The following is a 26360-nucleotide window of genomic DNA, read 5'->3' as shown; positions in this document are numbered from 1 at the left end:
CCCAAAGCCTACACTGTACTGCCTCCTCGCACATGCCTTGGTCTTGATCACGAAGGTGCCACGGGGCATCTGGAGGGGCAGCGCTGACATGACACCCTCCACAAGGCTCTAGGAAGGATAGCAGCCCTATGGGATTTGAGGCGGAGATTCAGACAGGGAGTAGAATGAGACCACAGAGCAGGCAGCTTGAGGTGGGACATGCTGGGCTGCTTCCACACCTCTGATACTCCGTGGGGAAAGGGTCTAAGGCTTATTGTGAGGTCTGCCTGGGCTGGAGCGCTATAAAGCACGTAGTAATTGAGGCCAGAGAATCCCAAGGGGATGGTGAAATTCGGGAGCCGTTTAATGTAGCCATCCTCAGCCTCCAAGGAGTCTCTCCTGCTCTGGTGATTGTTTAATTAAAGGACTTCATTTATACCTTTATTGCTCTAAGAATCATAAACGTGTGAAGACAGGAGAAAAGGTCTGCCTCTCCCGTTGGCCGTCTGTAAAATGGCCCACCTCTCCCCGGATTTCCACAGACTCTCCATCCACCTATTTTGGTATCCTTGGCCTCCCCAAGGACCCTCCTCAATCTCTTTAACCTGCACGCCAAATACTGAATTTGCAGCTCTGCTTTGCACATAAGGACTCAGAGATAAGTCAGTCTGGGAAAGTGAAGCTGCGGGGAGCAAACAAGGTGCTTGCTGACTGTCTGGAGGGAGGATGGAGCAGCACAGAAAAGGCACGAGGCACACAGGCTCCTGCAATGTCACCATCGAGGCACCCTGGCCTCCATTTCCTTCGTGTTTTGCTTGGCTGATGCCTACCTTCCGGACAGCAAATTACTGTTAATAAACGGTGGTTAATACTATCTTGTGCTTGTGTTTTCATGTTTCTATTTATAACCTGTCTTACCTCATTTCCGTGCCACAACTGCCTCTGAGTTAAACAAATGTCCCCATTTTACAGTTTGAGAAACTGAGGCCCAAAGAGGCCAGAGAGAACATACGACTAGAGACAGACCTAGAAATAGAGCCTTATTCCTATAGCTCTAAGCCCATTAGTCTTCCCTCTAGGCAGCCTGCCCTTCCAGATCTATAAGGGAGAAAGAAACCATGGTGCCATCTCCCTCTTCCATGAGAACTTTAGGAAGAAGGGAGAAGATGAGACTCCCTCAGACTAGTTAAACCTTTTAAGGGAGACAAGATCAAAACAATGAATTATTATTAAAACTAATGTTTATATGGTCCTTCATGGTTTACAACAAGCCTTTATGGATACTTCTCATTGGAAACTCATAACAACTTGAGAGGTAGAAATTACACTTGTCCCCATTTAAGATAGGGAAGTGGAGTCTCAAGAGTCTGAATGGCTTGTTTGGTTAGGGTTCGTGACAGAGCCTGGTTTAATCTGGGCATTCAGGAGGCTGAGAGGGTCTGCAGTGGGCACTGGAGCCTGGCGGGAGGTCTTACTGCTGGTCCCAGATGATGAGGTGGAAGAGGTACTTGGAGAAGTGAACCCTTCGGGTCCGCAGGGGGCTGCACAGCTCCTTGCCGCCATGGCTGAGGGAGCAGGAGAGGTAGAACTCTTCATAGCTACAAGAGAAAGGGCGTAGGTCAGGACACTCAGCTCCCAGACCTCATCGCAGTCACCCAAACTATGCCAAACACCATTTCCCCTGTAAGACTCTTGATCTGTGGGACTGGAACGTGGGGTCAAGGGACAGGACAGCCAAATCGTGTTTGCGGAAGTGTGCTCCGGGAAAAGCAACTGGATCTGGATCTCTCTGCCCAGTTTCAGGTTCCACGCTGAGCCCTCGGTTTTTCTCCCTTCTTTATTGGGAAGCAGCCATGCAGCCTCCTCCTTAGAACCAGCTCCAGCCCATGGGGTGTCCGGGGGCACGCCTGCGCACATGCGCATGCGCAGGTGAGAAGCATGGGGGATGAAAAACGACATATGCTGAAATGAATGCCAACACATGGGAGTCCCTGCAGCTCGTGACAGGTGCCTGACAGAAGAGGTCAGAGAAGGCCCTGGTTTCCCAGGCTGCCTCCTTTGTTCTCCGCCAATCGCCCAGAGGAATACATTAAGTGAGGAACAAAGAGAGAAGGGGAAGGGAGGGGGAGGGGGTCTGGGAAGAGAGGGGCGGGGGTCGGGTGGAGCCAAAGGCCTATTCCCCCAGGCCTGGGATGCTGGGGGACCCTGAGAGGAGCTCAGGATTACCAAGTTAATGTCCTCCTCCACCCACCCTTGCAGGCCTAGGGAACTCCAGACAAAGGGTCATCTCCCACCTCCCCGCCCCCTCCCATTGTACATCTGCAGGGGAGTGCAGTCATTGGCCGTGAGGCATGCACTCAGATCTGGGAAGCGGCCATCTGTCGCAGCGTCTCCATCAGCTGGCCTTGGATGGGAGGGGGCAGGGATGCCTAGGCAGCCATCACTGAGAGGGAGTGACGAGATCTGACCACTGCTGCCTTTTCTCTCTCCTCTGGGATGTCCCAGCCCACGTCAGTCTCCCTCTCAGTGGGCTCATCCCCTCAGCCACAGCGCACCATAATGCCACAGATCCTAAATTTAGGACAGTGGGGTCACATGCGGACAGGAAAAGCCACCTGAAGTCTAACTCAGCTTGCTCCCTATAGGCCATTCAGCCCAGTGCTCACCTGGTAGCCCAGATGATGGGGATGCGGTGGGTGGCATAGACCGTAAAGGCCAGGGGCCCAGAAAAATGGCAGGCCTCCTGGACCAGATCATGCTTGTGGCTCCCGTGCACCGCTGTCTGGAAGTCTGCATTGAACGTGTTGCAGTACAGCTCCACCAGGTCCAAGATGGCAGCTGTCAGGGCTTCCACAACCTTCTCTGTGACAGGAAGGGGATAGAAGGAAGAATAGTGAGGCTTCAACAAGCCCCATCTTATTGTCATGGCACTGGCTAAGGTGGGATACCCTAGGACAGCAGTCCCCAAATGCCAGTCACCCATCTGTGATGAAGCAGGAGCACGTCATGAGCTTCTCGTAAAATGACAGATCCTCAGTTTTAAAATTGTCCTTATTTTTACGTATTGCTACTTATTTAGTGTAAAACGTCCTTTCTTTTAGGAGGTAGTGGGAATAATAGTTACCAGTTACTTAAAAGAAGTCATTGCTTAGTAAAATAAAAACTGATAATTCTATGTTGGTCCCCAAAATAATGCTTTTTGGTCCACGAAATCTGAAACATTGGGAATCACTGACCAAGAATCCTAGAGATACGAGCTCTGTAGGGCAACATTCTGCTTGCAAGACTTAAGGGGGAGTCCTAGGGAAAAATTCTTTATCACCATCTCCCCAGGCCCCTTCAAAGTTGGAAACGCAGGGGTTAGGAGCTCACAACCTACCCAAGTGAAAGTTTTTCCATCTGGAACCCAGGGCTAACTCTGCCCCACCACGCCTACCCTCACACTTACACCGCCTCATCACCATCTCCCAGGGACACCACAGGAATAACTAGTAAAAATAACTAGAAAACATTTTGTGGAAAGAAATGTGCTCTCCAGCTGCGTCCACGCCTCATATAGGAAAACACATACACACACAGAGGCAGACCTGGACCCATAAATCAAAGGGGCCAGGGAGAAAAAGGAATCTGGGCAGAGACTGCAGTTTTCAGCTGCCCCTTCTGGATGAAGAGAGCAGCTCCCTTACCTCGGTTTTCCCTCACAGCCAAGACGGTGGGATCCTATTGGGGAAAAAGGAGAGGGAGGGGAGCTTCAGGGCCATGGCCTTTTCCGTCACAGCTGGAAGAAGGGCTTTTCACAGCTGTGCTCATCTGGACCAGACTGGACCGAAATTTGAGGAGCAGAGGTTCCCCAGGGAGGATAGAGTAACAGTTTGTACCAGATTCGTGTGATGGGACAGTGAACCAGACCAAGGATAAAATCACCGTGTCCACCCAAATGAAACACGCCAGCCCTCAGGCTACCCCACTACAGATCACAGCACCTATCATGCTGGCTGGCCCCGTCTGCACAGCACACAGCCCCCGCTGCGGAGTCCCAAATCCCCGGCTCGGGGCAGATTTTGGTCTTGCACCCTGCTGGGTACGAAAACTGGCAGGCAGCGCCGCAGTGACTGTGAACAAAGCCTCTGCTGGCCTGGGATCCCGGCAGTCAGTCCCGGGGGGAGATCCCAGCCCACTCTCATCCTCAGCAAGAGGTGACAGACTTGGCATCTATCTCCCCAAAACTCTGTGACTGAATGTTCAAACATAAAAGATGGAGGTTGAGAGAAGAGCCTTTTAGTAAGTGGACACCTAGTCACCTGGTTTCCGGGGAATTTTCCTCTCCTCCTTCCCCACGCTAGTGCTCTGGGCCCCGTTACCTTCTGAATTTTAGGCTTCATTCGGGAAGGGCAGGGGGGCAGCTGGTTGAGAGCGTTGGTGATCTCAGGGGTTTCCACAGCGGCTAGGGCGTTGCAGATGGCCTTGACAGACTGGACCACCCTGTCGGCCTTCAGTGGAAAGTCGCCCTGTGGGAGGCGGCACAGTGAGGCTGGCAGGCTAGCACTCAGCCTCCAGCACCCACAGTGTTGAAGGAATGAGCCGGCAGGAGTAGCGGCCCATGACTCTCAGGAGTAACCAGTGGAATCCATGCTTTATTTTCAAACATCCAGCGTTAGTGAACCACACACAGCTCCTGCTGAATTAAAGGAGCCAAGCCCACGTTCCCCAGCGCTTTCAGCCATGCTGCCTGAACTCCTCTTATTCCCAGCCTCCCTCTGTCCGCTACAGTCTGCTTATACTATACAAACACATGCAGGGTCTCCCCCAGAGACATGCAGTTTTAATAAAATCAATCCACAGGGACTAGCAGGGGGACCAAAGAGATCACACTGAGGGCCCACTTGCCCACGCAGCCTCATTTCTCCTACTACTGTCAAGAATGTCCAGATGGGTCTCATCTCAGACCATGGCCATGCCCTGCCCTCTGCACTTTGGCTCCTGCAGTTTTCTCATTTGGAATCCCCTTACCTGTCCTACCCTGATTACCTAAGTAAATGCAAATCACAGACCAGCTAAACTCCACCCTCCTTCCCCAAGCCTTCCCTGGACAGTTCCCCTCTCTATCACTCTCCAAGAGCCCCTGATTAACTCATTACCAACCTGTTCTGTCTACTAATAGCTTTACGTTACTATTCCATTTTTCTGGCAGGAACACAAGCTCCCTGAAGGCTAAGACAATTCTTATGCTTCTCCATCCACAGTAGCCATCAACAGAGGGCCAGACTAGTGCAAAAAAAGGTGTTCAGAGAACTCCCCTCTCATCACAGTAAATTTTCAAGCAGAGGCTGCTAGAGAAGGGATTCTGGTAGTCGGTGGAGGGCTGAGCTAGATACAAAGCTGAACTCTCCCAAAAGGATGTGACCACTATAACAGGATCAGTGAGACAGGGATTGTTTTTGAAGGTCACTGTCTGATTTTCTTCAACTTCACGACATGTGGAGCAAATGTTTATTCTCATGGTTTTGAGGCTTAAAACTCCATGTGAATCCACGTAAGGAGAGTCCTGGCCCTTCCCTACCTTTGGGACCCTCTACCTCTGATGGTTTTCCACCTGTGACACCAGCACATCAGAACCTCTCAAATCAGAGGTTCCTGGGCCCTGCTCACAGGACGCACACTCCAGTGCACGCTCAAGTTCAGCAGCAGGGCGACAACTCTATGTCCCTTAGCTTTGAAGATGCCCTACTCCAGAGATAGGATCAGGGCATGGTTCCTGACCTACTTCTACAGAGGAGCACAACCCTTCTATACACACTGGCCAGCTGCCCAAGAGCTGGCAGTCGTGGTTTGCCCATGTGCTAGGGGAATGAAAAAAAGTGCTCTGCTAATAGGTTTTCAGTATCTACTCCAGATCCCCAGTGTGAGCTGATCCCAGGAGGACGGGAGGAGAGGAAGGGAGGAGCGTTGGGCAGCTGGGCCAGCCCCAGAATTTGTACTCACATCAGCCAACAGGAAGGCATCCACCTCATTGTGGTAAGTGTCAAACAGAAGACTCAGGGCCTGCCTGGGGAGTTGGGGACAGGGAAAGGTCATAGAAGATGTCAGAACAGACCCAGTGTACTGGAAGACCCATCCTCTCCCTCCTTCTCCACAGCTCAGGAATCAGACTCTGGCTTAAAGGGGTTCCCACTCTTCCCTTAGGTCCCATGAAGACTGAAGGCCGGCAAGTCCTTTCTAGTTGGCTACCTTCTACCTGGAGAATGTGGCAAAGGACTAGAGGGAAGAGATGTCACATACCCTGAAGTGGGGATCTTCTCCTCTAAGACTCTTGGGCCCCAACACCTGCAAGAACCCCTGGCCCTGGCATAAAGGCAAGCAGGGGTATCTGCTAGGGTCCCCTCACGGTTCGGGCTTGGGCCACATCCGAGATGGTGCCCACTCTCACCTGCTGATGGTCTGCTTGACCGGCCTCTCTTGCAGATGGATGAGGTAGTTCAAGGTGGAGGGGCTCTGGTCATCATTCACCTGTGTAAGAAGTGCCCTATTCAGAGAAGGGTGGTGCCTGTATCACAGCGCAGTGCTACTGCCCCATGTCCGCCCAAGGTATTCCATATCACCCTCTGCCCACTACCTCCCCATCCCCACGCAGCCATCAGCCTCCCCACCACACACGAACCGTCCGGGCCAGGTCACCGCGTACAGCTTTCTGCTCCATCAGCTGTAGCCGAATGTCGATGTCAAACTTTCGACAGTATTGAATATACTCGTGGCTGCCCAGGGCGTGCTTGCTGGTGGGACAGGGGGACAAGGCCATTAGCATTCTGGGGGCTCACTGGGACTTTCAAGGGAAATGCATACCTTAGCCTCAGGGAGAGAGAAACAGGAGGAAGGGGGAGGAAAGGTGAAGGGGGAGTATACCTGTCATGTACCCCTACCTTAGCTCTTAGGAGATGTCATGGTAGAGCTTGGGGAAAGAAACAGAGGTCTGTCTAAAGAAATGCCACCTATTACATTTAACCCTTGGTCTGTACAAACAATGACTTTCCTAGGTATTTATTGCCATTATCACTGGTTCACTCTAGGGGCGGGAACTTCTGGAGGGAGTGGAGAACAAAGAGATTTCTCAGGGGCAGTGTTTAAACCCCATCCTCTTGGCTTTGGTACACAGGACACAAAAGAAGCCAGCCTGTGCTCAGGCTTGGGTGTGGAGCTCAATGGGTGACACTATCCCCCCAACACTGTGATCCTAAGTCTCACATCCCCCACCATGACCAACTGGGTGCTGGGACCAACCAACCAAAGCCACCAAGATTCCAGGTCTATCATCCCTAACCCACCAAAGTGCTGCTTCTCACCTCCCTCTGTGGCTCCTGCGATGGTGAATAACAAGGTAAATCTCTACAGACTACCAGCATGCTATTCCCACTGCTCAGGTGAGACCCCCGCCCCACCCCCAAGTTTCAGAGAAGGCGGCTTAGGGAGTCCCTCGGTGATCCAGCCCCTTCCTCCCTCCAGATCACACCTTAGGCAGAAAGGAAGCCGAGGAGAAGGGGCAGGCTGAGTCCCACTTGCAGGCCAGCACTGCAGGCCTGGGCCATGTCCCAGCAGCTGGGTAACAGAAGCCGGAAAGGGACTTCCTTCCTCAGCAGAGCTGGGAATCTAGGCCAGAAATGGAGAGGAAAGGAGCAAAGCATAGGGCTCTGTGCAGAAGCCAGCAGAGGTGCCTGGGCCGGAGGCCAGTCGAGTCCAGCTAGGACGTAAGTGGGTTTTCCACATCCGGAGGCGCCAAGCCTCTGATTTAGACCCCAACCTGCTAAGACTGAGCTGCAGTCAAAACCTGGGGGTGGGAGAGGCTGGGCTGTGGGGTGGGGCTGGTGGGAGTGCCCTGGGAGGAAGGAAGAGTACGTCAGGGGTGGGGGAGGTGGCAGGAAACCCAACCCTCCCCGGGGACTGTCTCAAGGTTCTTATCTGAGAGCAGCCTGCATCCTGGACCCGCCACTCCCCCTCAGCGTCAGCCCCTTTTCTAAGCAAGGGTAGGAAACACAGGGCCTCCTTGGGAGCTAGCAGCTTTCTGGATCCCCTAGAGGGTCCTTTCCACCCCCAACCCAAGGCAGCTATCTTGTGCTCAGGGGTCTGGGCTTTTCTGTTGCGTGGGAGGGAAGAGAAGAGCCTTGGTGGAGGAGGGGGCTCCTGGACCAAGAGTGATGGACACAGGTCCCCCAGGGACTTGCTTGACCTTCTCTGTGGAAGGCCTTCCTCTGTGTGCATTCAAGTTAGAGTGGGAGAGGCATGACCCTAGGACCAACAATCCTTCTCCACCTCGCCTGGAACACTCCACCTGAGTCTTGGCAAGATGTCAGAAGCTGACGGCTTATCTACCCCCTCTGGACTTGGGGGCTCAAGGACTAGGGGGCTGCAAGGGAAATGACAGTATCTATCTAAGCCGCATCCTCTCTTTGGACTGGTCCTTCCCTGGGAATATTTACTGATCGCTCATTGGGTGATCCTCATATTTAACCCTTGCTACATTGTACAGAAGAAGCTGAGGGTCAGAGCTCCACAACGAGCAAGTGGCAGCTGGAACCCAAACCAGCTGCGTTGATGTGACCCATTATGCCCCTTGCTCCCTTACAACAGTGGCAGGTGCTCTGCGCCAGGAGCCCCTGAATCTGGGGCCCCCTCTATTCCTCTAGGGGAGAGCGATACACATTTGAACTGTGCTCCCTGGAGGTGTGCCACGTAGGGCCCTGCCCCCTTCTTTTCTCTCAGTTTTCCAGTTGAGGGCACAGAGGCCAGGAAGGGCCCACAATATCCCTAAGGTTAAAGAAACCAGCCAAGAACTGCTCTAGCCATAGATCAACCATCCTTGCATCTAGACCTGCATATAAGAGAAAGAGCAAGTGGTGGCCCTCATCGCGCACCCCTCAGACCTGAGATACCGGCCTCTCCTCCCCCACTCCCAAGATCTGCTTCACCAAGTGGCCAGTAGGCAACTGGAAGCTTAGGGAGGAAAGCAGCTCTCTTTATTTCCTTATCTGCTGGCCTCTGGCTGACTCTACAGCCTGCCACACAGCTGTACCACCTGAGGGGTCCAGTCCCCCTTCCCACCACCCCAGCACCCCAGAGTCCCAGGGCAGTGGAAAGGGGATTGCTGCCACTGGATGCAGAGGAGCTGGAGGCGAGCCTTTGGTAAGGAGCATAACCAGCTGCACATGCCAGTGGGGGAAAGGCTTGTCAGCAGGGGAAGGGGGAGGAGAGAGCAACTGGGATTTTTACCGCTAGTTCCACAGGGCACTTCTGCCCAGTCCTCCTCCAGCCCTTGGCCATAAAGACCCCACACATAATCTAGGGCGGGAGAAGCTACCCCACACAGTTCTCCCGCCCCCCCACACACATCCCTCCACACGCAGAAGTCTGCAAGCAGATACGACTTAGTCTTTGTCTAATCCCAGTTCCAAGCTCTTTCCACAGCAGATTTGGCCCAGGAAGCCAGCCAACCCCGCTGGAAGACCGAGCTCCTGGGGGAAGTACGACGTGGCTGACAGTATGCCCAGAAAGCAGGAGTCCTGACTGTGGGATTGGCAGGGAGCTGCCAGCCCCAGGCCTCGAGCCCAGCACCACCCCGGTGAAGCCCCCTCAGAAGCCTACTACCTAGAAGGCAGGTGCCACTTCCTGCCCGCTTGTCCCCACCAGTGCACTCACTTCTGCAGGAATTCCTCCAGCCCACAGGGCTTTAGCACGAAGTCACCCACATCGACACCCCTCAGTTCATCATGGGTATAGCACAGGGTCTGGTAGATGAGCAAGTCTACAGTGGAGGAACCTGCAAGGGGAGAGGCAGGGGAAGCAATGAGGGGGGGCACTGGGGCAGGCGGGGTTCATCCCGATCCCGTCCCCCAGAGCCAGATAAAGCAGGCAAACACACAGTTTGGGGTTGGGAATCGACGGCAAAAGACCCCACACAGTCAAAACACCGTCACCCCTTCCCCACCTTTAGGGATGCTCACACCGACTCCCCACTAACTTACAGTTGCAGGTAAAAGTGAGCGGCTCCCGCAGGCTGTCACACAACACGGTCACCTTCAGGTTAACCTCATCCCCGAGGTGCTCTGGGCTTGGGGTGACAGTGCTCCAGACATACCCAGTGAGGGAGTAGTCTTGGACATCAGAGCCAGATCGGAGGCTGTGCAGGAAGAGAGGGAGAAGGACCGTCGCTGTGCCTTCAGAAGAGAATGGTCAACAAGAGGCCTGCTGGGACCTCCCGTCCTGAGGCCCAAGGACCCCTCCGTCCCCACTCAGCCCGTGGGTCTGTGGGCCAGGATGGGGGCAGTGGGGAAGCAGCTGGGGGAAACCCTGTTCTTGATACATCTGTTACAGTTGCAAAACGTTTCCCAAGCTGAGTTGAACATTAAGGATAGTTTTAAAACCACACAGCTTTCCACGGAAAAATTTTCCACTTCCTTTCTCTTTTAGCCCCAGATAAGATTACACTCTTATCTCCATCTGGGGTGTGTTTGTTCCTAAAGGCAGCTGAGCCTGAAGTGATTGGAACAATTTGACTGTTAGATCGAGGTTTCCTGAATTTTGTCCAAAGTGTGAAACTTCTAAGATTCCAAAAAGCCTGCAAATACCGGTTGCAGGAAGCATCCCATAGTTGTAAATTGAGATGTATTAAATATGGCTCTTCTTCCTCCCTAGAAAGTTCTGAAAGGGGTGACTCTCCTCCCCAGCGCCCACAACCCTCCCCAACCCCCCAGTCTTTAACTCTTACATATCCAGCATGTGGCAGAATGCAGCAACTTCCTCATCTCTCTCCTCTGAGACCTCAAACAACTCATGGCCATTGGCGATGGCGTGGGGCCGGGAGCCCACCTTTAAGAGAAGAGCAACTTACTCAGTGCCTTTTCCCTCATGCCATCCCCTTCCCGCAGGCTCCTAGGCCTAAACTCTTAAACTCTAGGTGTAAAGACTTTCCAGTGAAAGGGGCATAAAAAAACATGTGGGAAATCCAGGAATATATTTATCTGCCGTCCTGGCAGACCAAGAGCCAAGGTGAAAGAGTGCTCGATGCCTTAGCTGAGTCTGGAAGCCTGGGTGGGATGGACATGAGTGTGGCCGAACCTCCTTCCCGAGAGGCCAGTGTCTAATAAGCTCAACCCTGCAGGTCAGGTGGTTCCCGGCACGCTGGGCCGTGGGGCTGGCTTTCTGGGGGATGCTCCCAGAGGCGTGGAGGGGAGCTGAGCAGACAGCTGTTGTTCCCCGTCCCACCACTGAGGCCAGAGCAAGGGGTTGCCCAAACCGTCCCCAGGGAAGCTGAGCCCTGGGCAAAGCTCCAACATCCACAGTAAGCCCCAGGGACCCAACTCAGAGAGAGACCGAGAGACCGTGAATGGAGGCAATGACTCAGACACATGTGCGTTCCCAGTAAGCACTACTTGAGGAAGAGAGCGTCAAAGCAGCTTTCTGGGCAGGAAAGAACCGGGAAGAAGGCTTAGCTCCTCCTGGCTCTCAAGTCTTCTGGTCCCCAAGAGCTGGAATGTCAGGAAGCCTTCCTGGGCCCCACTTCCTGTCCAAGAACATGTGTGTGCTGGTGGGGTTCTCACAGACAAGACCTCAAACTGTCTCCCACCACAGAGCTGTTTTCAGTCACCCATGAGGAGTTCTAAAGCAGCCCTCGAACAAGGCCTGCAGCACAGCCGCAGGGAGGAGCTGGTGCGTGGCAGGTTTCGGCCTGCCTGCCCAGAGCCACCAGGGAGGCCACTGCAAGGGAATGAGGTGACAGCTCTGACAGAGCGCCGGCCTGCATCCGGTAAAGGCGGATACTTCCGGGGAGCCAGTGTGCACACACGCAACGCCTCACCTCTCAGCCTGCCCCTGGCTATTCTCCTGTCCTCCCCGCCCCCTCGGGGCAGATGGCAGCAACTGAGCTCCTCATTTGAATATCCAGATTGTTTCCTCTGAGTGACCCTCTCTCATTGGCCTTGCTCCCCTGGGTGAGCATGGAGCGGGTGCAGAGAGGGGAGGGTAGCCGTGGGGGCAGTTGGCATGGGAGGCCCTGGCTCTGCCAAGTTCATGCCTGTGTCCCAGTCAAAACAATAGTACCACTGTCAGCAGCTAACCCACAAAAGTGAGAGCGATAGAGAGAGCAACAGAGACAGACAGAGACAGAGAGACAGCAAGAGGAGGGGAAGGCAAGGAGGGTGGAGAACAGAGTGGTGGCTGAAGGCCACTTTCATGCCTTTCAGTACCACTCACTGGCTCCATAAGAAAACAAAAGCCACTTACGTTTGCCCTGCTGGCAGGCCCTGATGGCATCGCCCGATGCTGGCTGGGGGGATCTGCAGGGCAGAGGCTGGCAGCAGGGGTACGAGGCTGGCATTTGGAGCCAACCATTTCCTTAGCTGGCTCCACAGGCCTGGGATAAGGTGGGTCCCTCCGGCTGGAAGCCCGGCGAAGGCGGGGCGGTGGTATGGGTCGAGAGCCCGAGGGGCCGCCCCTCCCAGCGGGATGAGCCCCCGCACCAAGCTGGGGTGGGGAAGACCAAGGCCGCATTTCCCCCTAAGAACTGGCAAGGGCTTTTTGCTTTGCCCTAGCTTCTTCAAGGAGACTCTGGACCAAGCTCCCTCCCAGAACTCTGATAACACACAGGGGATGGGGGAAGGGCGAGGGAGTGGGGGGGAAGCAGGAGAGCGAGCCACAGAGGTGACCACCTACCAGGGTGGCCTGCCGCTGTGCAAGCAGGCCCAGCTGTGCAGAACAGAATCTCCCTGTCCCTATAAATAGCAGGAACAGCCCCACCTCTCAGAGCAAGTCCTTTAAAAAGCCCTGCGCTCTAGAGCTGTGACTTAACCCAGGAGCTGCCTCTGCTCTGGGCGACTCTCTTAGCCGAAGCACAGGAAGGAAGGACCACGTGGCTTTTCCAGAGTTGTGAAGGATCCCAACTGCTGGGACACAAGGTGGGAAAGCCCCAGTGTCCCTTAGACAATGGATAAGGAGGAAACAGGGAGGGAATGAGGTGGAAAGCTGTCAGGACAGAACTCATCAGCCACAGGGGTGCCTCTCGACTCCCCTGGGGTCAGGGTTTCCAAGTGCAAAACACAAAGCAGGCTTCAGGTCCCGCCCATGGAGATGTTGCTGACACTTTTTAAACCAGAAAAAGATCAAAGCTGCCCTGGAACCTACGCCATGCTTCTGTGCAGAGAGTTTTCTATTTTATACTATATACTGATAAAAGTGAAATAATTACTGTCACACTGCATACTTTTTTCTTAACATTTTCACTGTGAAAAGAGATGGATGATGGTGAGGATTGCACAACGGTGTGAATGTACTTAATGCCACTGAACTGTATACTTACAGTTGGTTAAGACAGTAAATTTTATGGTATGTATATTTTATCACAATGAGAGAGATGTGCGGGGGCACACACACAAGGACAGGGAGGAGAGAGACAGAGGGGGAGAGACAAAGGGAGGGAGACAGAGGGAGTAACGCAGAGAGAGCCAGCGAGCTAGTGAGTGAGAACAATGGAGCTTTGGGATGAGACACAGCAGGGCTAGCCACTGCGGATCATTAGGCAGGGTTGCTGAGGGGTCTGGACCAGGGTCTGGGACTTAGTGAGCACTAAACATTGGTTAGTATCATGACGGAACCTCATCACCACGCAGCATTTTTGGCAGAGCAGAAAGTCAGAAAGCAGAAGGAACCCACCCCAGTGCCCAAGGCCATTCGGCCATGCCGTCAACAGTGTATCCCCTCACCCCAGTTCTGTCCTTATATCACGAAGTGGGTATTCCAAAACGCCTGCCCCCAGAAGGACCATTTGGCCAAGATACACAAAACTGGCCCTGAAAAGGAGCCTTCTCTACTAGTGTCCCTCTTCCCTCCCCCACCACGGCCCGGGGGCCCAACGTCAGAAGCAGAGGGCAGGAGAGGACTGAAGGGGTGAGTGTGGAGCAGATTGTGGTTTGGACAGCAAAGAAGAAAGGGGGACTCTATTTCTGAATGACAAGGGGAAAGGGGACAGAAGAAACATAATCAGGTCCTCACCGGAGCTGCAGAAATCTGGAGGTTCTTGCCAGATGTCCCATTTTTCCGGTTGGCGTAGCGGGAGGTGTAGGTGCGGGGGGGCACCTGAGGGGGCATGGTCTTGCTCCGGGCCACAGGTTTTCCAGGAGTGTCCTTGCCAAAGTTCAGGAGTCCCCGGCCCTCCTTCCAGCCCCTGGTGGCGTCCCGCAGCATCTCTGCATCATAGGTTGACTTCAAGTTGAGCCGTGTAATGGCATCATTAATACCGTCGTAGTCCATGGACCCCAGTAGGCGCCCTGGACCCCCACCTCCCAGCTCCTCTTCCTCTTCTAGGAGCTGATGCCCCAGCAGTTTGCCTGGAGGTTGTTCGACCAAAGAAAAAGTGTTGATGTCATTGGGCCGGGAGATCTTGGAGGATGAGGGGGACCCCTTTCTGGGAGGCAGGGGAGGAGTGTCCCAGATAGAGACTCGGGGAGGCAGAGGAGGTGGGGACAGTTTCTTCAAAGAGTCGTCTGTGTCCCCCAGTCCTGGGGACAAAGAGAGCCCCCCATCTGAACCATCAAAAATGTAGAGATAGTCTCCGGCCAGGGAGGCTTTGGGCCAGGGATCTGGGCCAGGCTGGGAGCCCTGGGAGGTAGAGTGGTTGGGCAGCCCTTCCTGTGGGGAGAGCGAGTTGTAATTGAGGGTAGGGTCAGAGCCAGAGAGACCACGTAAGAGCTTGAGGTCCTTCCGCTTTCCCGCTGGCTTGCTGTAGAAGTCTAGGACAGGCTCATCCCAGCTGATGAGAGAGGGGTCTGTGCTCTGCTTGGCTCTGCTTTCCTCCTTGTTGTGCCGAAGCCGGGACAGAGCATCATACTCCATCTGCAGGGCTTCGGCCATGGCCAGCTCTTTGCGGCTGATGCCCACAGACTCCAGTGACTTCCAGTGATCCCCACTGCCCTGAGTCGAAGACATGGTGAGGATGGGGGACAGAGGAAACAAGGAAGTCTTCTACTTCCTGGCAATGTCAGTTCTGCAGGGTTGTGGCATGGTGTCTGGGCCCCTGCAAGTGAGGAGGAAAAATATCAATCATTCAGTCACAAAAAGAGACGTGTCAATAATCTGATTGGGTGACATAATCTGGGCCACTGCCTGTTTCTTGAGTGCCTACAACAGATGGAGAGAAACAGAAAGATGGAGAAAAAAAGAGATACCAAGACAACTTTATTTATCTGTTACATCCATCTACCCTTCCATTCATCTATACATGTTTCCATTTCTGGTCCCTAAATCCCATCCTCATGTCGCTCACAGGTACCCCGAAGAAAGAAGGAGGCACCTTGTATCAGCTAAGAGGAAAAGATGGAGACAAGGGCTCTTCAGTCAATTTAAAGAGGACGGCTCTCCAACGTGGATGGACCTAGAGATTATCATACTAAGCGAAGTAAGTCAGACAGAGAAAGACAAATACCATATGATATCACTTATATGTGGAATCTAAAATATGACACAAAGGAACATATCTATTAAACAGAAACAGACTCACAGACATAGAAAACAGACTTGTGGTTGCCAAGGGGGGCGCGGGTCGGGGGAGGTTTGGGAGTATGGGATTAGCAGATGCAAACTATTATATATAGGATGAATAAACAACAAGGTCCTACTGTTATAGCACAGGGAACTATCATCAGTATCCTGTGATTAACCATAAGGGAAAAAAATATGAAAAGGAATATATATATGTATACCTGAGTCACTTTGCTGTATAGCAGAAATTAACACATTGTAAATCAACTATACCTCAATAAAAAATTTTTTTTAATAAAATAAATAAAGAGGACAGCTCTCACACACTGCTGGTAGGGAACGTTAAATGGTACAACCACTTTGGGAAATAGGCAGCTTCTTGAAAAGGTAAGCATCCACCTACCATATGACTCAACTATCCCACTCCTAATTACTTACCCAAGAAAAATGAAAGTATATGTCCACACAAAGACTTGTATATGAATATCCACAGCAGTCTTATTTGTAACATCAGAAAACTAGAGACACGATTCACTTTGTTATAAAGCAGAAACTAACACACCATTGTAAAGCAATTATACTCCAATAAAGATGTAAAACAACAAAACAAACAAAACTGGAGACAACCTAATGTCCATCAGCAGGTGAATGGATTAAAAAAAATACGATACGTCCACACAACTGAATACTACTCAGCAACAAAATGGAATTAATCATTGACATATGCAATAACATGGATGAATGTCAAAATAACTATGTTGAGTAAAAGAAGTCAGACAGAGTATGAGTGTGTAGGATTCCATTTATATAAAATTCTGGAAAATGAAAACTAATCTACAGTGACAGGAAGCCGATCAGTGGCTCTCTGGGAAGGGGTGGAAAGAGGGTTACAAAGGAGCACAAGGACACTTTGGGGACGAGGAAAATGTTCACTGTCTTGATTGTGGTTTCACGGGTATATACATATGTCAAAATTTATCAAGTTGCACACTTTACATATGTACAGTTTATTATATGTCAACTATACCTCAATAAAGCTATAAATGAAAAGTACAACAAAGCCCTATGAAACAGCTACTCTGACTGCACTAAGATCCTCCCAAAATGCACCGATATGAGTCAATAAAACAAAGTCTGCCAACAGGTGAGACCCGGGCACCTGATGGAGTACAGGTGTGCCTAAATACTGATTTCCCTCAGCCCTTAGGAAGCCAGACAGGCAGAGAACACCCGCCACCTGCCAGCCGGCTGCCTCTGGCCACGAGCAGCCCCTTCATTCACTCCAGTGTTGGTACCCTTTTCCTTTAGAAGCCGTGACTGAAGGCACGGTTGCAACGACAAGGCGAGCTGGCCCAGTGGTTCTCAACCCTGGCTGCACATTCGAAACCCTGGGGGAATTTTTTAAAAGTACTGAAGCCCAGGTACTCTCAAGAGATTCTGATTTAATTGGTCTGCAGTAGGGCAGTGGTATTTTTTTAAACTCCCCAGGAGATTCTACTCTGTAGCCAAAGCTGAGAACCATGGACCTGTGTGTGTGTGTGTTTCAGATTAGGTTGGGGCAGGCGATTGTTTAGTAAGTGGTTTCTGACCCTTCTCACCAGCAGCTGCGAAGTTCACGATTTCATAAAATTATCAAAAATCCTTCATTTTATTGTACTGTTACCCAGCAGGTAACAAACATGTGAAGCACGTCCTTCCTCATGACTAGAAAATTGAAAGCATCAATAGGAAAAAAGTTCAGACAGATTCGTGGGTGGTAAGTTCCATCAGACCCCAAAGGAGTTAGGACAAGAGTATCCCTCAGCCTGAGGTGCCCTTCCAGGATCCTGGGGCATCCGTCAGGCACAGGCTGGCTCAGTGAGTCTTAGGAAGTATTTTCCCCAAAATGGAATAGCCCAAGCCCAGCTTCAGGGCATAAAGAAGCTGCTCTCTGCTGATTTCTCTGCCTGTTGAGTTTCTCCATGCTTCAACAGCTCCTTATAGATCACTTTTTATCCACAGAGGGTAAGAGGGAGTCTTGCTATTTAAAATTCAAAGGAATTGGATGCGCAGATGAAGATACCCAGAACTTGGCTGCCCAGAGTTGGGAAACTGGGCCCAGGAAAAGGAGGGCCTAGTACTTTCGATGGGAGACACAAGATAAATGCTCAAAGGGAACTGAGATTAAGCCTTTTAATCCAGAGAACAACTGTATTTTCAGCCCCAAGCTGGGACAAGCAGAGTAGCAACACTGGCCTTAGCCAGGCACCACTGTGAAGAGAAAAACCGAGGCCATGGGAAATAATCTCTCTCGCTTTCCTGCCTCTCTTCCCTACTAACTTAACCACACTTGCATTTGGCCTCCCTTCTTTTTTTCCTTTTTTATTTATTTTTTGGCTGCGCTGGGTCTTCATTGCTGTGCGCGCTTTCTCTAGTTGCGGCGAGCGGGGGCTACTCTTCGTTGCAGTGCGCGGGCTTCTCATTGCAGTGGCTTCTCTTGTTGTGGAGCACAGGCTCTAGGCGCGTGGGCTTCAGTAGTTGTGACGTATGGGCTCAGTAGTTGTGGCTCACGGGCTCTAGAGCGCAGGCTCAGTAGTTGTGGCACATGGGCTTAGTTGCTCCGCGGCATGTGGGATCTTCCCGGATCAGGGCTCGAACCCGTGTCCCCTATATTGGTGGGTGGATTCTTAACCACTGTGCCCCCAGGGAAATTCCTGGGCTCCCCTTCTTCCTTTTGGTCTCAGGGAAAGCAGGTCCCCGCTTCCCACTGAGGTAGAAGCCTCCAGAGCCTCCAGGGCGCTTGCCCCACACACTGGATCTCCTCTAGGCTGATGCTCCACCAACCTCCCTTCCCTCTCCTGTACTTTCACCTCTTCTCCTTAACTGGGTCTCTCTCTTCAGCACATAAACATGATCAAGCTTCTTCTAGCTTTAAAAAGAAAAAGAAGAAGGAACAAAAACCAGAACCCTACACCCTAAGCACCTTCTCTTGCCTTTCTGTCCTTCAGCTCATACCCTCCCTGTTCTTCCTTCCCTTCCCAGGCAAGCTTCACAGAAGACACACGATGTTTCTCAATTCTCCCTTATTTACTCTTCAACTCACTGTAATCTGAAACTTCTGCCCTCAACATTACACTAAAATGCCCCAACAACAATGCCCAGGCCACCCAGAAATGCCTGGGCAGACAGGCATTTCTATCTGCCCAGACGTTGCTGCTGCACTTGGCTCTCAGACCATTCCCTTCTTCCTTACATCCTCCACCCCCTGGCTTCCATGACACTACTCTCTCATGTTCTCCACCTCTGCCATTGTCCTCCTCTTCCTTTGTCCACCCTGAAATATTGGTGTTGGCTCAGGACTCTATTCTCAGCCTCTGTTAATGTGACAACCCCACTGGGCAGTCTCATCTGTTCCCCCACTCACATCACGTGCGTGTTGATGATTCCAAATGTGTGTCTCCCCCGTCAAGGTGATCTGCCCACCCATGCCTCAACCCCCAGATGTCCAAAACTGAACTATCACCTTCTTATCTCCTTCCCACAACCTTCTCCTCCTTCCTGGTTCCCCATCTGGGTGAAAGGCACTATCCAGTTACCCAAGCTAGGAACCCGACGGTCATCCTGGATTCCTCCTTCCTTTTCACCCTATATCCAATCACCAAGCCTGCCAAATTTTCCTCTTAATACTTCCCAAATCTAGTCCTTCCTTCTATGCTAACTGCTGCTGCCCTAATTAAACCCGTATTTTCTCCCACTTGGGCTATTACAATAGCCTTCAAACAGTCCTTCCTCCTCCTAATCTTTCCTTCTCTAAAGCTTGCTCCCCAGAGCAGTCAGAGGGCTCTTTCTAAAGTGTAAATCTGATCATCTCACTCTGCTTAAACCCCTTCAAAGGCTCTCTATTTGATTCCTTTACAAGGCCTTTATCACCAGCCCCCATCTCCCTCTCATCTCCAACCATTCAGAACCACGCAGTTGATACCTCCGTGATTTCGTGCAGTACCTTCCTGCTCCAGGGCACGCCCTTCCCAACTGCCAACGCTCTTTGCCTATGTGATTCTAACTGCTCAGACTTTGCTCTGACATCAAGTTCTTCAAGAAGCCCTCTCTGAACCTCCAGATTCAACAATGTGCCCCACCTTCATGCTCCCAATAGCAACCTGTATATACCTCAAATATCATCTTGGAACATTTAATTCAAAATTAAATGTGTATGGGGCTTCCCTGGTGGTGTAGTGGTTGAGAGTCCGCCTGCCGATGCAGGGGACACGGGTTCATGCCCCGGTCCGGGAAGATCCCACATGCCGCGGAGCGGCTGGGCCCGTGAGCCATGGCCGCTGACCTGCACGTCCGGAGCCTGCGCTCCGCTACGGGAGAGGCCACAACAGTGAGAGGCCCACGTACTGAAAAAAAAAAAAAATTAAATGTGTATGAATCTGTCATCTCCCACCAAGATCCTCAAGTTCCAAAATCACCTCATTTCCACTGAGGAAAATGTACTTCAACTGGGATATAAGGGTAGAGCTTTCTGGTGGTAAGAATTCTCAGACACAGAGATGTGTGATCAGGATGCAGGTGGGGTCCTTCCCTGGGGATCCTTCAAAAGTAGGACTGGGTTTCAACTAACAGGACCAGGTTTGGCATCTGTAAATGCAAGTGGGTAGATAGACAAGACCCCCACAGAAAGTGCCTTCCAGCCCTGGGATTCTTTGATTCTGACCTGTTGATTCCCTTCAGTCACATTTCTCAGAGGACGCCAACGTTAGCCCTGGGAGGAAAGAGAAGAAAGGCCTGAGGGGGAATTCCCTGGTGGTCCAGTGGTTAGGACTCCGCACTTTCACTGCTGAGGGCCCGGGTTCAATCCCTGATGTAGGAACTAAGATCCCACAAGCCACACGGCGCGGCTGAGGGGGAAAAAAAAAAAAGACCCGAGGGAGATCCAGCAGGCCCAGCTCCTAAGGCTCTTCCCAGACTGGAATTCAAACACGGAAAGCTGAGCCACCCCTCTCTAACCACCGGCCCCCTGGCTCCCGGCCAGGACACCACCAGACTGTCTGTCAGCTGTGCAGAGGAGGCCCAGCCCATCTTGCACCCGGGGCTATACCGGCAGCTGCACCTTCCAAAAAGTGCAGTGCTCTGCTCGCTCTGATGCTGAGGGATCCATGGTGAGGAGGCAGGACAAGCAGCATCCCCCACAAGGCCAGAACACCAGGACCGGGAGACCCCGCCCTAAGGTAGGGTGAAGGTTCAGGGCAGCAGCCAGGCACAGGGGAAATGCAGAGAGGGAAAGAGGAAAGGCAGGAGCAACCAGTCCCAACCACCTGCAGCTAAAGGGAGCCGGCTGGCTTCCGCCCGGAATTTCATCTTCCAGGAGGGGTGGGGATACACAAAGTATTTTAGGAATCAGAGCCTCGTGTTTCTTGCCTCCCCCATTCTCTTCCCCAGTTCAGCTCCCTCCCTGCCAGGCTCTGCTGGGTTGACAAATTCTCTATTGCCTGAGTCCTCAAGGGTTACTAGGGATTCTGTAAGAAAGCAAATATCCATGTAGGTCCCAGGAAAGAGTTGGGGTGGACGAGGGCCTGGGGTCTTTGCTACTCTGCAGCTCATCCAGGAAGAGAAGGCTGGGGCCAGTACCGCTCTGTTGCACAACTCCACGGAGCACCCACACACTGTACTCTACGTGAATGACACCCTCTACCACAACAAAGAGAACGGTGCCTGCTGGAGTTGTGCACCTTGGTGGCCCTAGCTGTGTTCTCTTCTAGTATCCCTCTCTCAGAAAGTAGATGGAAACCATCTGAAAGACCATTTTCAGCCAGATTCCTTTCACCACCTGCATGCACTAATTGTTAACATTTCCCCACATTTGAGCACACTTTCTCCTTCTCTGCTTAACATTTTCAAATGTTAAGATGCAAACACTTCACTTCTAAATACTTCAGCCTGAATCTACAAAACTAGGACATTCTCTGATGTAAACACAATGCCAGTTAGCATACCAGCTAAATTTAACGTTGACAATACGTTAAATTGTAATTGTTATTATTTAACAATAATATTATCTAATATAGGGTCCACATTTGAATGGTTGTAATTATCATCTGGAAAGTTCTTCAAACATACAAATTCCTGGCCCCTCTCCTGGAGGGTTTGATTCAGTGGGGTGAGTCCCTGGACTCTGAACATTTCAAAGCCCCTCAGGCAATTCAGATGTGCAGCAAAGTTTGACACCAAAGACTAGGGTTTCAGAACTACCAGGAAGACAGGACGGAACTGGGGAAAGGAACCCCAAAGAGCACCAGGCAGTCAGCTGGTAAAGGAAGAGGGCATGCTTATGGCCAAGCAGGTCGGTGCCAGGGTCTAGGCGGCACCAAACTCAGCCCACACGGCTGCCAACAGATGGCTGGAGGTCACAGGGGGAGGAAGGGGGTCAGGGCAGAGCCACACAATGGCTCAGAGTCAGAGCATGGAGAGAAAGGAGAGGGCACTCCCTCAAGTGAGTTGGCTCTGTTCCATGCCTGTGCCAGAGAGGGAGGGGCCCCAGGGTCCAGCAATGACACCAGCTGTGGGTGCAGAGGGCTTCCTGTTGTCTTGCTGGACGGCACCGTATGAGAACTACCCTGCTCGGGACAGGCTAATGGGTCTCGGTCATCTCCCCAAATCCTGAGCCACAGAGCTGGATTCTAATGGGCGGTGAGTACCAGCTACGTGCCAGGTACCATGCTAGACCCAGAAGTATTCAGATGACCATGGCACAATTCCAGGAAGCTTATAGTCTAACAAAGGTGACAGATGTATCATAAATAATTCAATCTCCCCTTTCGGGCACAAAGCAGGGAAACTTGCACGTCCTGACCCATCTTCACTGAGCAGGGGAAATGGAGAGCTATGGAGAAAGGTGGTGAAAAATATGGAGGGTCTCAAGCCCCCAGCCTGTTAGTAGTTTTTACTAAGGGAAGATGACTCAGTTCTAGGACTGCCCTAGGAAGAGACCTTCAGTACCTCCTCTCAGGACAGAATGGTTCAAGGGGTTAAGGACTTAATCCCTTTGGATCCCAGAGCTTTCTCTTCTGAGAGGACCCTTCCCCTATCTACCCCCAGCACCCACACTTACCCAGACCCCAAATCCCACTGGTTTTGCAGCCAGGTACCCGTCCCCCACCCCTCACTCCACACTCTGCTGCCCAGCTCCACCTCTCCCCTCCCACAGCCCCAGCTCCAACAGGGAAGTCAGCATGCCCTGTGCCAGGAATACGACTCCTCCAGCAGGAAGGTATAACAATAAGTCAAGTAGGTCAGCTCCCTGCCTCAAACAGATGTGCAGCTGATCCCTGCTTCCGTATTGAAAACCTACAGGTTTTATACAGCTCTACAAGCTTCTTTGATGTCAGGCCCATCACTGAGTCACGCTCACCAACAAAGTCTTTCTCTTGTTTAACTATGTTCTCTCTGTGTGGTTCTCACTTAATCCAAATGTGAGGAGACTGACTATAACTGCTTGCATTTTCTTCCCACTCATACAGCCCCTCTCTAGCATCCTCTCAGCCAAATTAAAGCAGCCCCATGTGGTTCAGTTTTGCTACTGGAACTTACTTTCCATTTCTCTCTTTCCTGGGCCTACCCGGACTCTCCACCAATTGAAGCCAAAGTGGACACAAGAGTTAATAAAGGGCTCTCTGGGTCCTAAGAGAGCAGAGGGACAGGAGGCTGTGTGACACAGTTACATCAGTTGGGTTTGCATTCAGAGTCCTGAGTCCTCGGTCCCAGTTCAGAAACCATTTGTGCAGCTGTTCTGTTCACACACACACACACACACACACACACACACACACACACGGAATCCCTGGAGATCACAGCTCCTAGCACACACCCTGTAGATTTTGGATCTGGGTACGAAGAGAGTCAGTGATGGAAGAGGTGAGGCAGCTCGTGGCTCCTCTCAAAACTTTCCTTCCTAGAGTTGGCGATTAAGATGGCAGGGACCAGGAACTGGCAATCAGCTGAATGGAACGTTTGGCAAAAAGGAAAGAAAGGTCTTGGCCAGGAACCATCCCAGGAGCCAGAACAGCCACATCTCCCCTCTGTCTGATTCACACTTCCTGCTTTTTCCACCCCCTGCCCTCAGCCACCGCAGCCCCAAGTTCCAGGCCTTCTAGCTCAGATCGGCTGGGTTTCCTCCAAGGAGCACGGTGGTTAAGAATTACTCTTCCAGTTTCCTCGACCCTCCAGAGAAAGGTGGTGGACAGGACAGCAGAGGAAAAGAGGAGCTCCCAGGATGACCTTCCCTTAATAATCTTGGCCTCCAGCTGAGAGGACTCCTGAGGAAACTTCTTTGCAGACAAACTTCACACCAGCCCACCCACATGAGAAAAACCGCCTGTCATTTGCAAACAGCAACACCTAGGAAACCTTAGCCTCTCTGAAGGCCCTGTAGACTCCTGAAGCATAAAGGAAGCCCCTCTGGGAGGAGGATGTAAGGAAGTGGGTGGAGGAGGGCATGGGGACACGGCAGCCCTTCTCCGTGCCACTTGCTTGCTGCAAACCAAGGGCTCCTGCAAGGCTCGGACTGTCGCCTCTGTCACCTATAGCTGAATCTCCAGTCCAGCTTCCCCAGCTCATGCCCTTTGGAATCCACTTCTCCAGGATTCCTTCGTGGGCTGGGAAAACTCACTAGAGGAGGCCAGCCCATTAAGCAGAATCCAGAAAGCAGGTCACAGCTGTTCCCGTCCAGCCGGGGCACCAAAGCGAGGACCCAAAATGTCAGCAAGGCTCTGCTCTGCCTGGAGGACTCACCGGAGGGGAGAGATGAGAGGCAATGTCCTCCACCTCACGGCTCAGGTCCAGACTCCCCAGGTCCTCACAAGCTAGGTGGGGCTAACCCATCAGAGTCTGCAAGGAGGAAGGAGGCAGCCCTGAGCAGACTTCAAATTACAGCCCAGCCCCATGGCAAGGGGATGGGGATGTATCTCAGGGTAACTACAGAGGCATCAGACTAACCAGAGTCTACCGAAGAATGCCAGTGAGACCATCCTCCAAAAGAATGACATCTTTGCTGGGAATCAACACTCTGATCTTTAGGGAGTGTCTCCAATTCATTCAATTATAACAATTCTTTGGTTATTTTCTGGTAGCACCTTTCTTAGACATCTAAACGGTAATCTCTCTTTCCCATGACAGGGTCCTACTGTCTAGTAGAATGAGGCCCACAAAGGGTCAGTGACTTTGCCCTGTGTCTCACGGCAGAGCCACAGCAGAGTCGGGAAGGGCCCACAGAACCAATGTGGGGAGGCTACTTGGTGCTGGGCCTCAGAAACAACACTGGCCCCAGCCCTGCGCTCCATCCCATGAGTACACACTTGGCACTGAATGTGCCAGAGCCTGGGACGAGAAGGACCGAGGGACTTGGTCCCCAGAACAATACTACAGAGTAGAGAAGGTGGGGCCAGCAGCCCCAGTGTAGTGGCACTGCCTGTGCCAGGGGGCAAGCACAGGCTGTGTGGGCAGCTGACAGCCACCTGCTTGGCTCGGAAGAGGGTAAAAGGCAGTCGAGCAGAAAAAGACTGAGCCAGTCATCCATGGGAACCTCGGAGGAGCAAAGACCAGCCGCCACACCATGCCCAGGGCAAGCTCCTTCCTGCCCTCCTGGTAGGGAGGCTCTGCGCCACTGTCCACAAGCCCTGCCCACTGTCCCTCTGCCACCACAGTCCCTAAACTAGCAATCTTGACATGCTGTCTGATAATAGAGAATATCTGCAATCAGTGCTAACTCCCCAAATCGAGAAAATCCCTGATAGACTGCAGTCACTCCCAGGGACCCAGAGCCACAGTAATCACACAAACTGCACACCTTCCCGCACCCTCCGACTCACTCCCTCATTAGCTCCCTAAGGGCAGGAGAAGAAGCTGGCCTAGACATCACGAGGTGATAGCCTTAGCGCCACTGGCAAAGAAGCCTGAGAAAAGTAGACGGAAAGTTGGTTTTTTTTTTTTAAGCAATGAAGTATTTTTTTTTCTTTAAGCTTTTAAGTTCAGACACCAAATCTTATTCTATCTATAAACTTAATAATTTTTTTCCCACAACTCACACACACACACTGTATTTTATTTTTACAAGAGATAAATAAACTGACACCAAGCATTGTAAATGGATGACCGCAACAAAGATTGCAATTACCAAACACGAAACACACTCATACTATGTCATAATATTGACATTCAGTCCAGGAATCCTCCACTGTAACAGCTCCTTTACTTTGCAGTGAAAATTGATTTGTATATTTTTTGCCTCTGAGTAAAGTTGAACCAGAAGAAAAAGGAAAACAGGACCTCTAAGCTCCAGGGGCAGCTCTGGGCCTTCCCTGTCCACATTCCAGCATTCGGGGACAGGTTGGGCCAGTGAGGAGAGCACCGGGGAGGGAAATGCCAGGGAAGGAGACTACAGACACAAGAGCCCAGGAGGGCCTTTGTCCAAAGGTCACCTGGCTTCTGGACAGCCTCAGGGACAGGTGTTATTTCCTAGGTCAGGGCAGAGTAGAGAAGCCCTGGGGTCCTCACAAACCAGGGTGGGAAAAGAAAAGGGTGTCAGCTCTCAAGTAGCCCCCTTCTTTCAGACCAGAAACACACACACACACACACACACACACACAACACCACCAAACACCTGATACTAATTTACACAGGGGTGTTAGAGGCCAAAGTGTTAGTCCCTCCCAGGGACGTTTGCATTTAAAAAGCAGAGTCTGAGGAGAGGGGTGCTCAACCTAAGGGAATCTGGAAGTGGTAAAGGAAATTTCTAGTGGCACTGGGAGAAACGACCCATTAAAAGGTAGGGGAGGGTTTCTCTGGTGGCGCAGTGGTTGAGAGTCCGCCTGCCGAGGCAGGGGACG

General features: G+C 51.9%; 1 protein-coding gene across 9 annotated transcripts in view; it reads right to left on the bottom strand.

Annotated features, from left to right (window-relative positions):
• Positions 1-26360, bottom strand: part of PIK3C2B (phosphatidylinositol-4-phosphate 3-kinase catalytic subunit type 2 beta) — a 61661-nt gene that overhangs the window by 26067 nt on the left and 9234 nt on the right. For 6 of the 9 annotated variants that reach the window (XR_010941327.1, XR_010941328.1, XM_067729305.1 and 3 more), the window contains exons 2-12: positions 14011-15031; positions 10733-10833; positions 9990-10144; positions 9664-9784; positions 6638-6749; positions 6407-6486; positions 5962-6025; positions 4341-4487; positions 3666-3699; positions 2646-2841; positions 1455-1577 (exon numbers count right to left, since the gene is read on the bottom strand). Coding sequence is in view for 7 of the 9 variants with exons in the window: in XM_067729305.1 (XP_067585406.1) it covers positions 1455-1577; positions 2646-2841; positions 3666-3699; positions 4341-4487; positions 5962-6025; positions 6407-6486; positions 6638-6749; positions 9664-9784; positions 9990-10144; positions 10733-10833; positions 14011-14943 (2066 nt within the window). In the remaining 2 variants the exon portion in view is untranslated. Of the gene's footprint in view, positions 1-1454; positions 1578-2645; positions 2842-3665; positions 3700-4340; positions 4488-5961; positions 6026-6406; positions 6487-6637; positions 6750-9663; positions 9785-9989; positions 10182-10732; positions 10834-12246; positions 12760-14010; positions 15032-26360 lie in introns of those variants that run through there. The other 3 variants (XM_067729311.1, XM_067729312.1, XM_067729310.1) reach the window with 3 other exon arrangements.

The sequence above is a fragment of the Pseudorca crassidens genome, chromosome 2 (genome assembly GCF_039906515.1).
Source record: "Pseudorca crassidens isolate mPseCra1 chromosome 2, mPseCra1.hap1, whole genome shotgun sequence".
Taxonomy (NCBI): domain Eukaryota; kingdom Metazoa; phylum Chordata; class Mammalia; order Artiodactyla; family Delphinidae; genus Pseudorca; species Pseudorca crassidens.
This window is presented reverse-complemented; position numbering and strand designations above follow the sequence as displayed.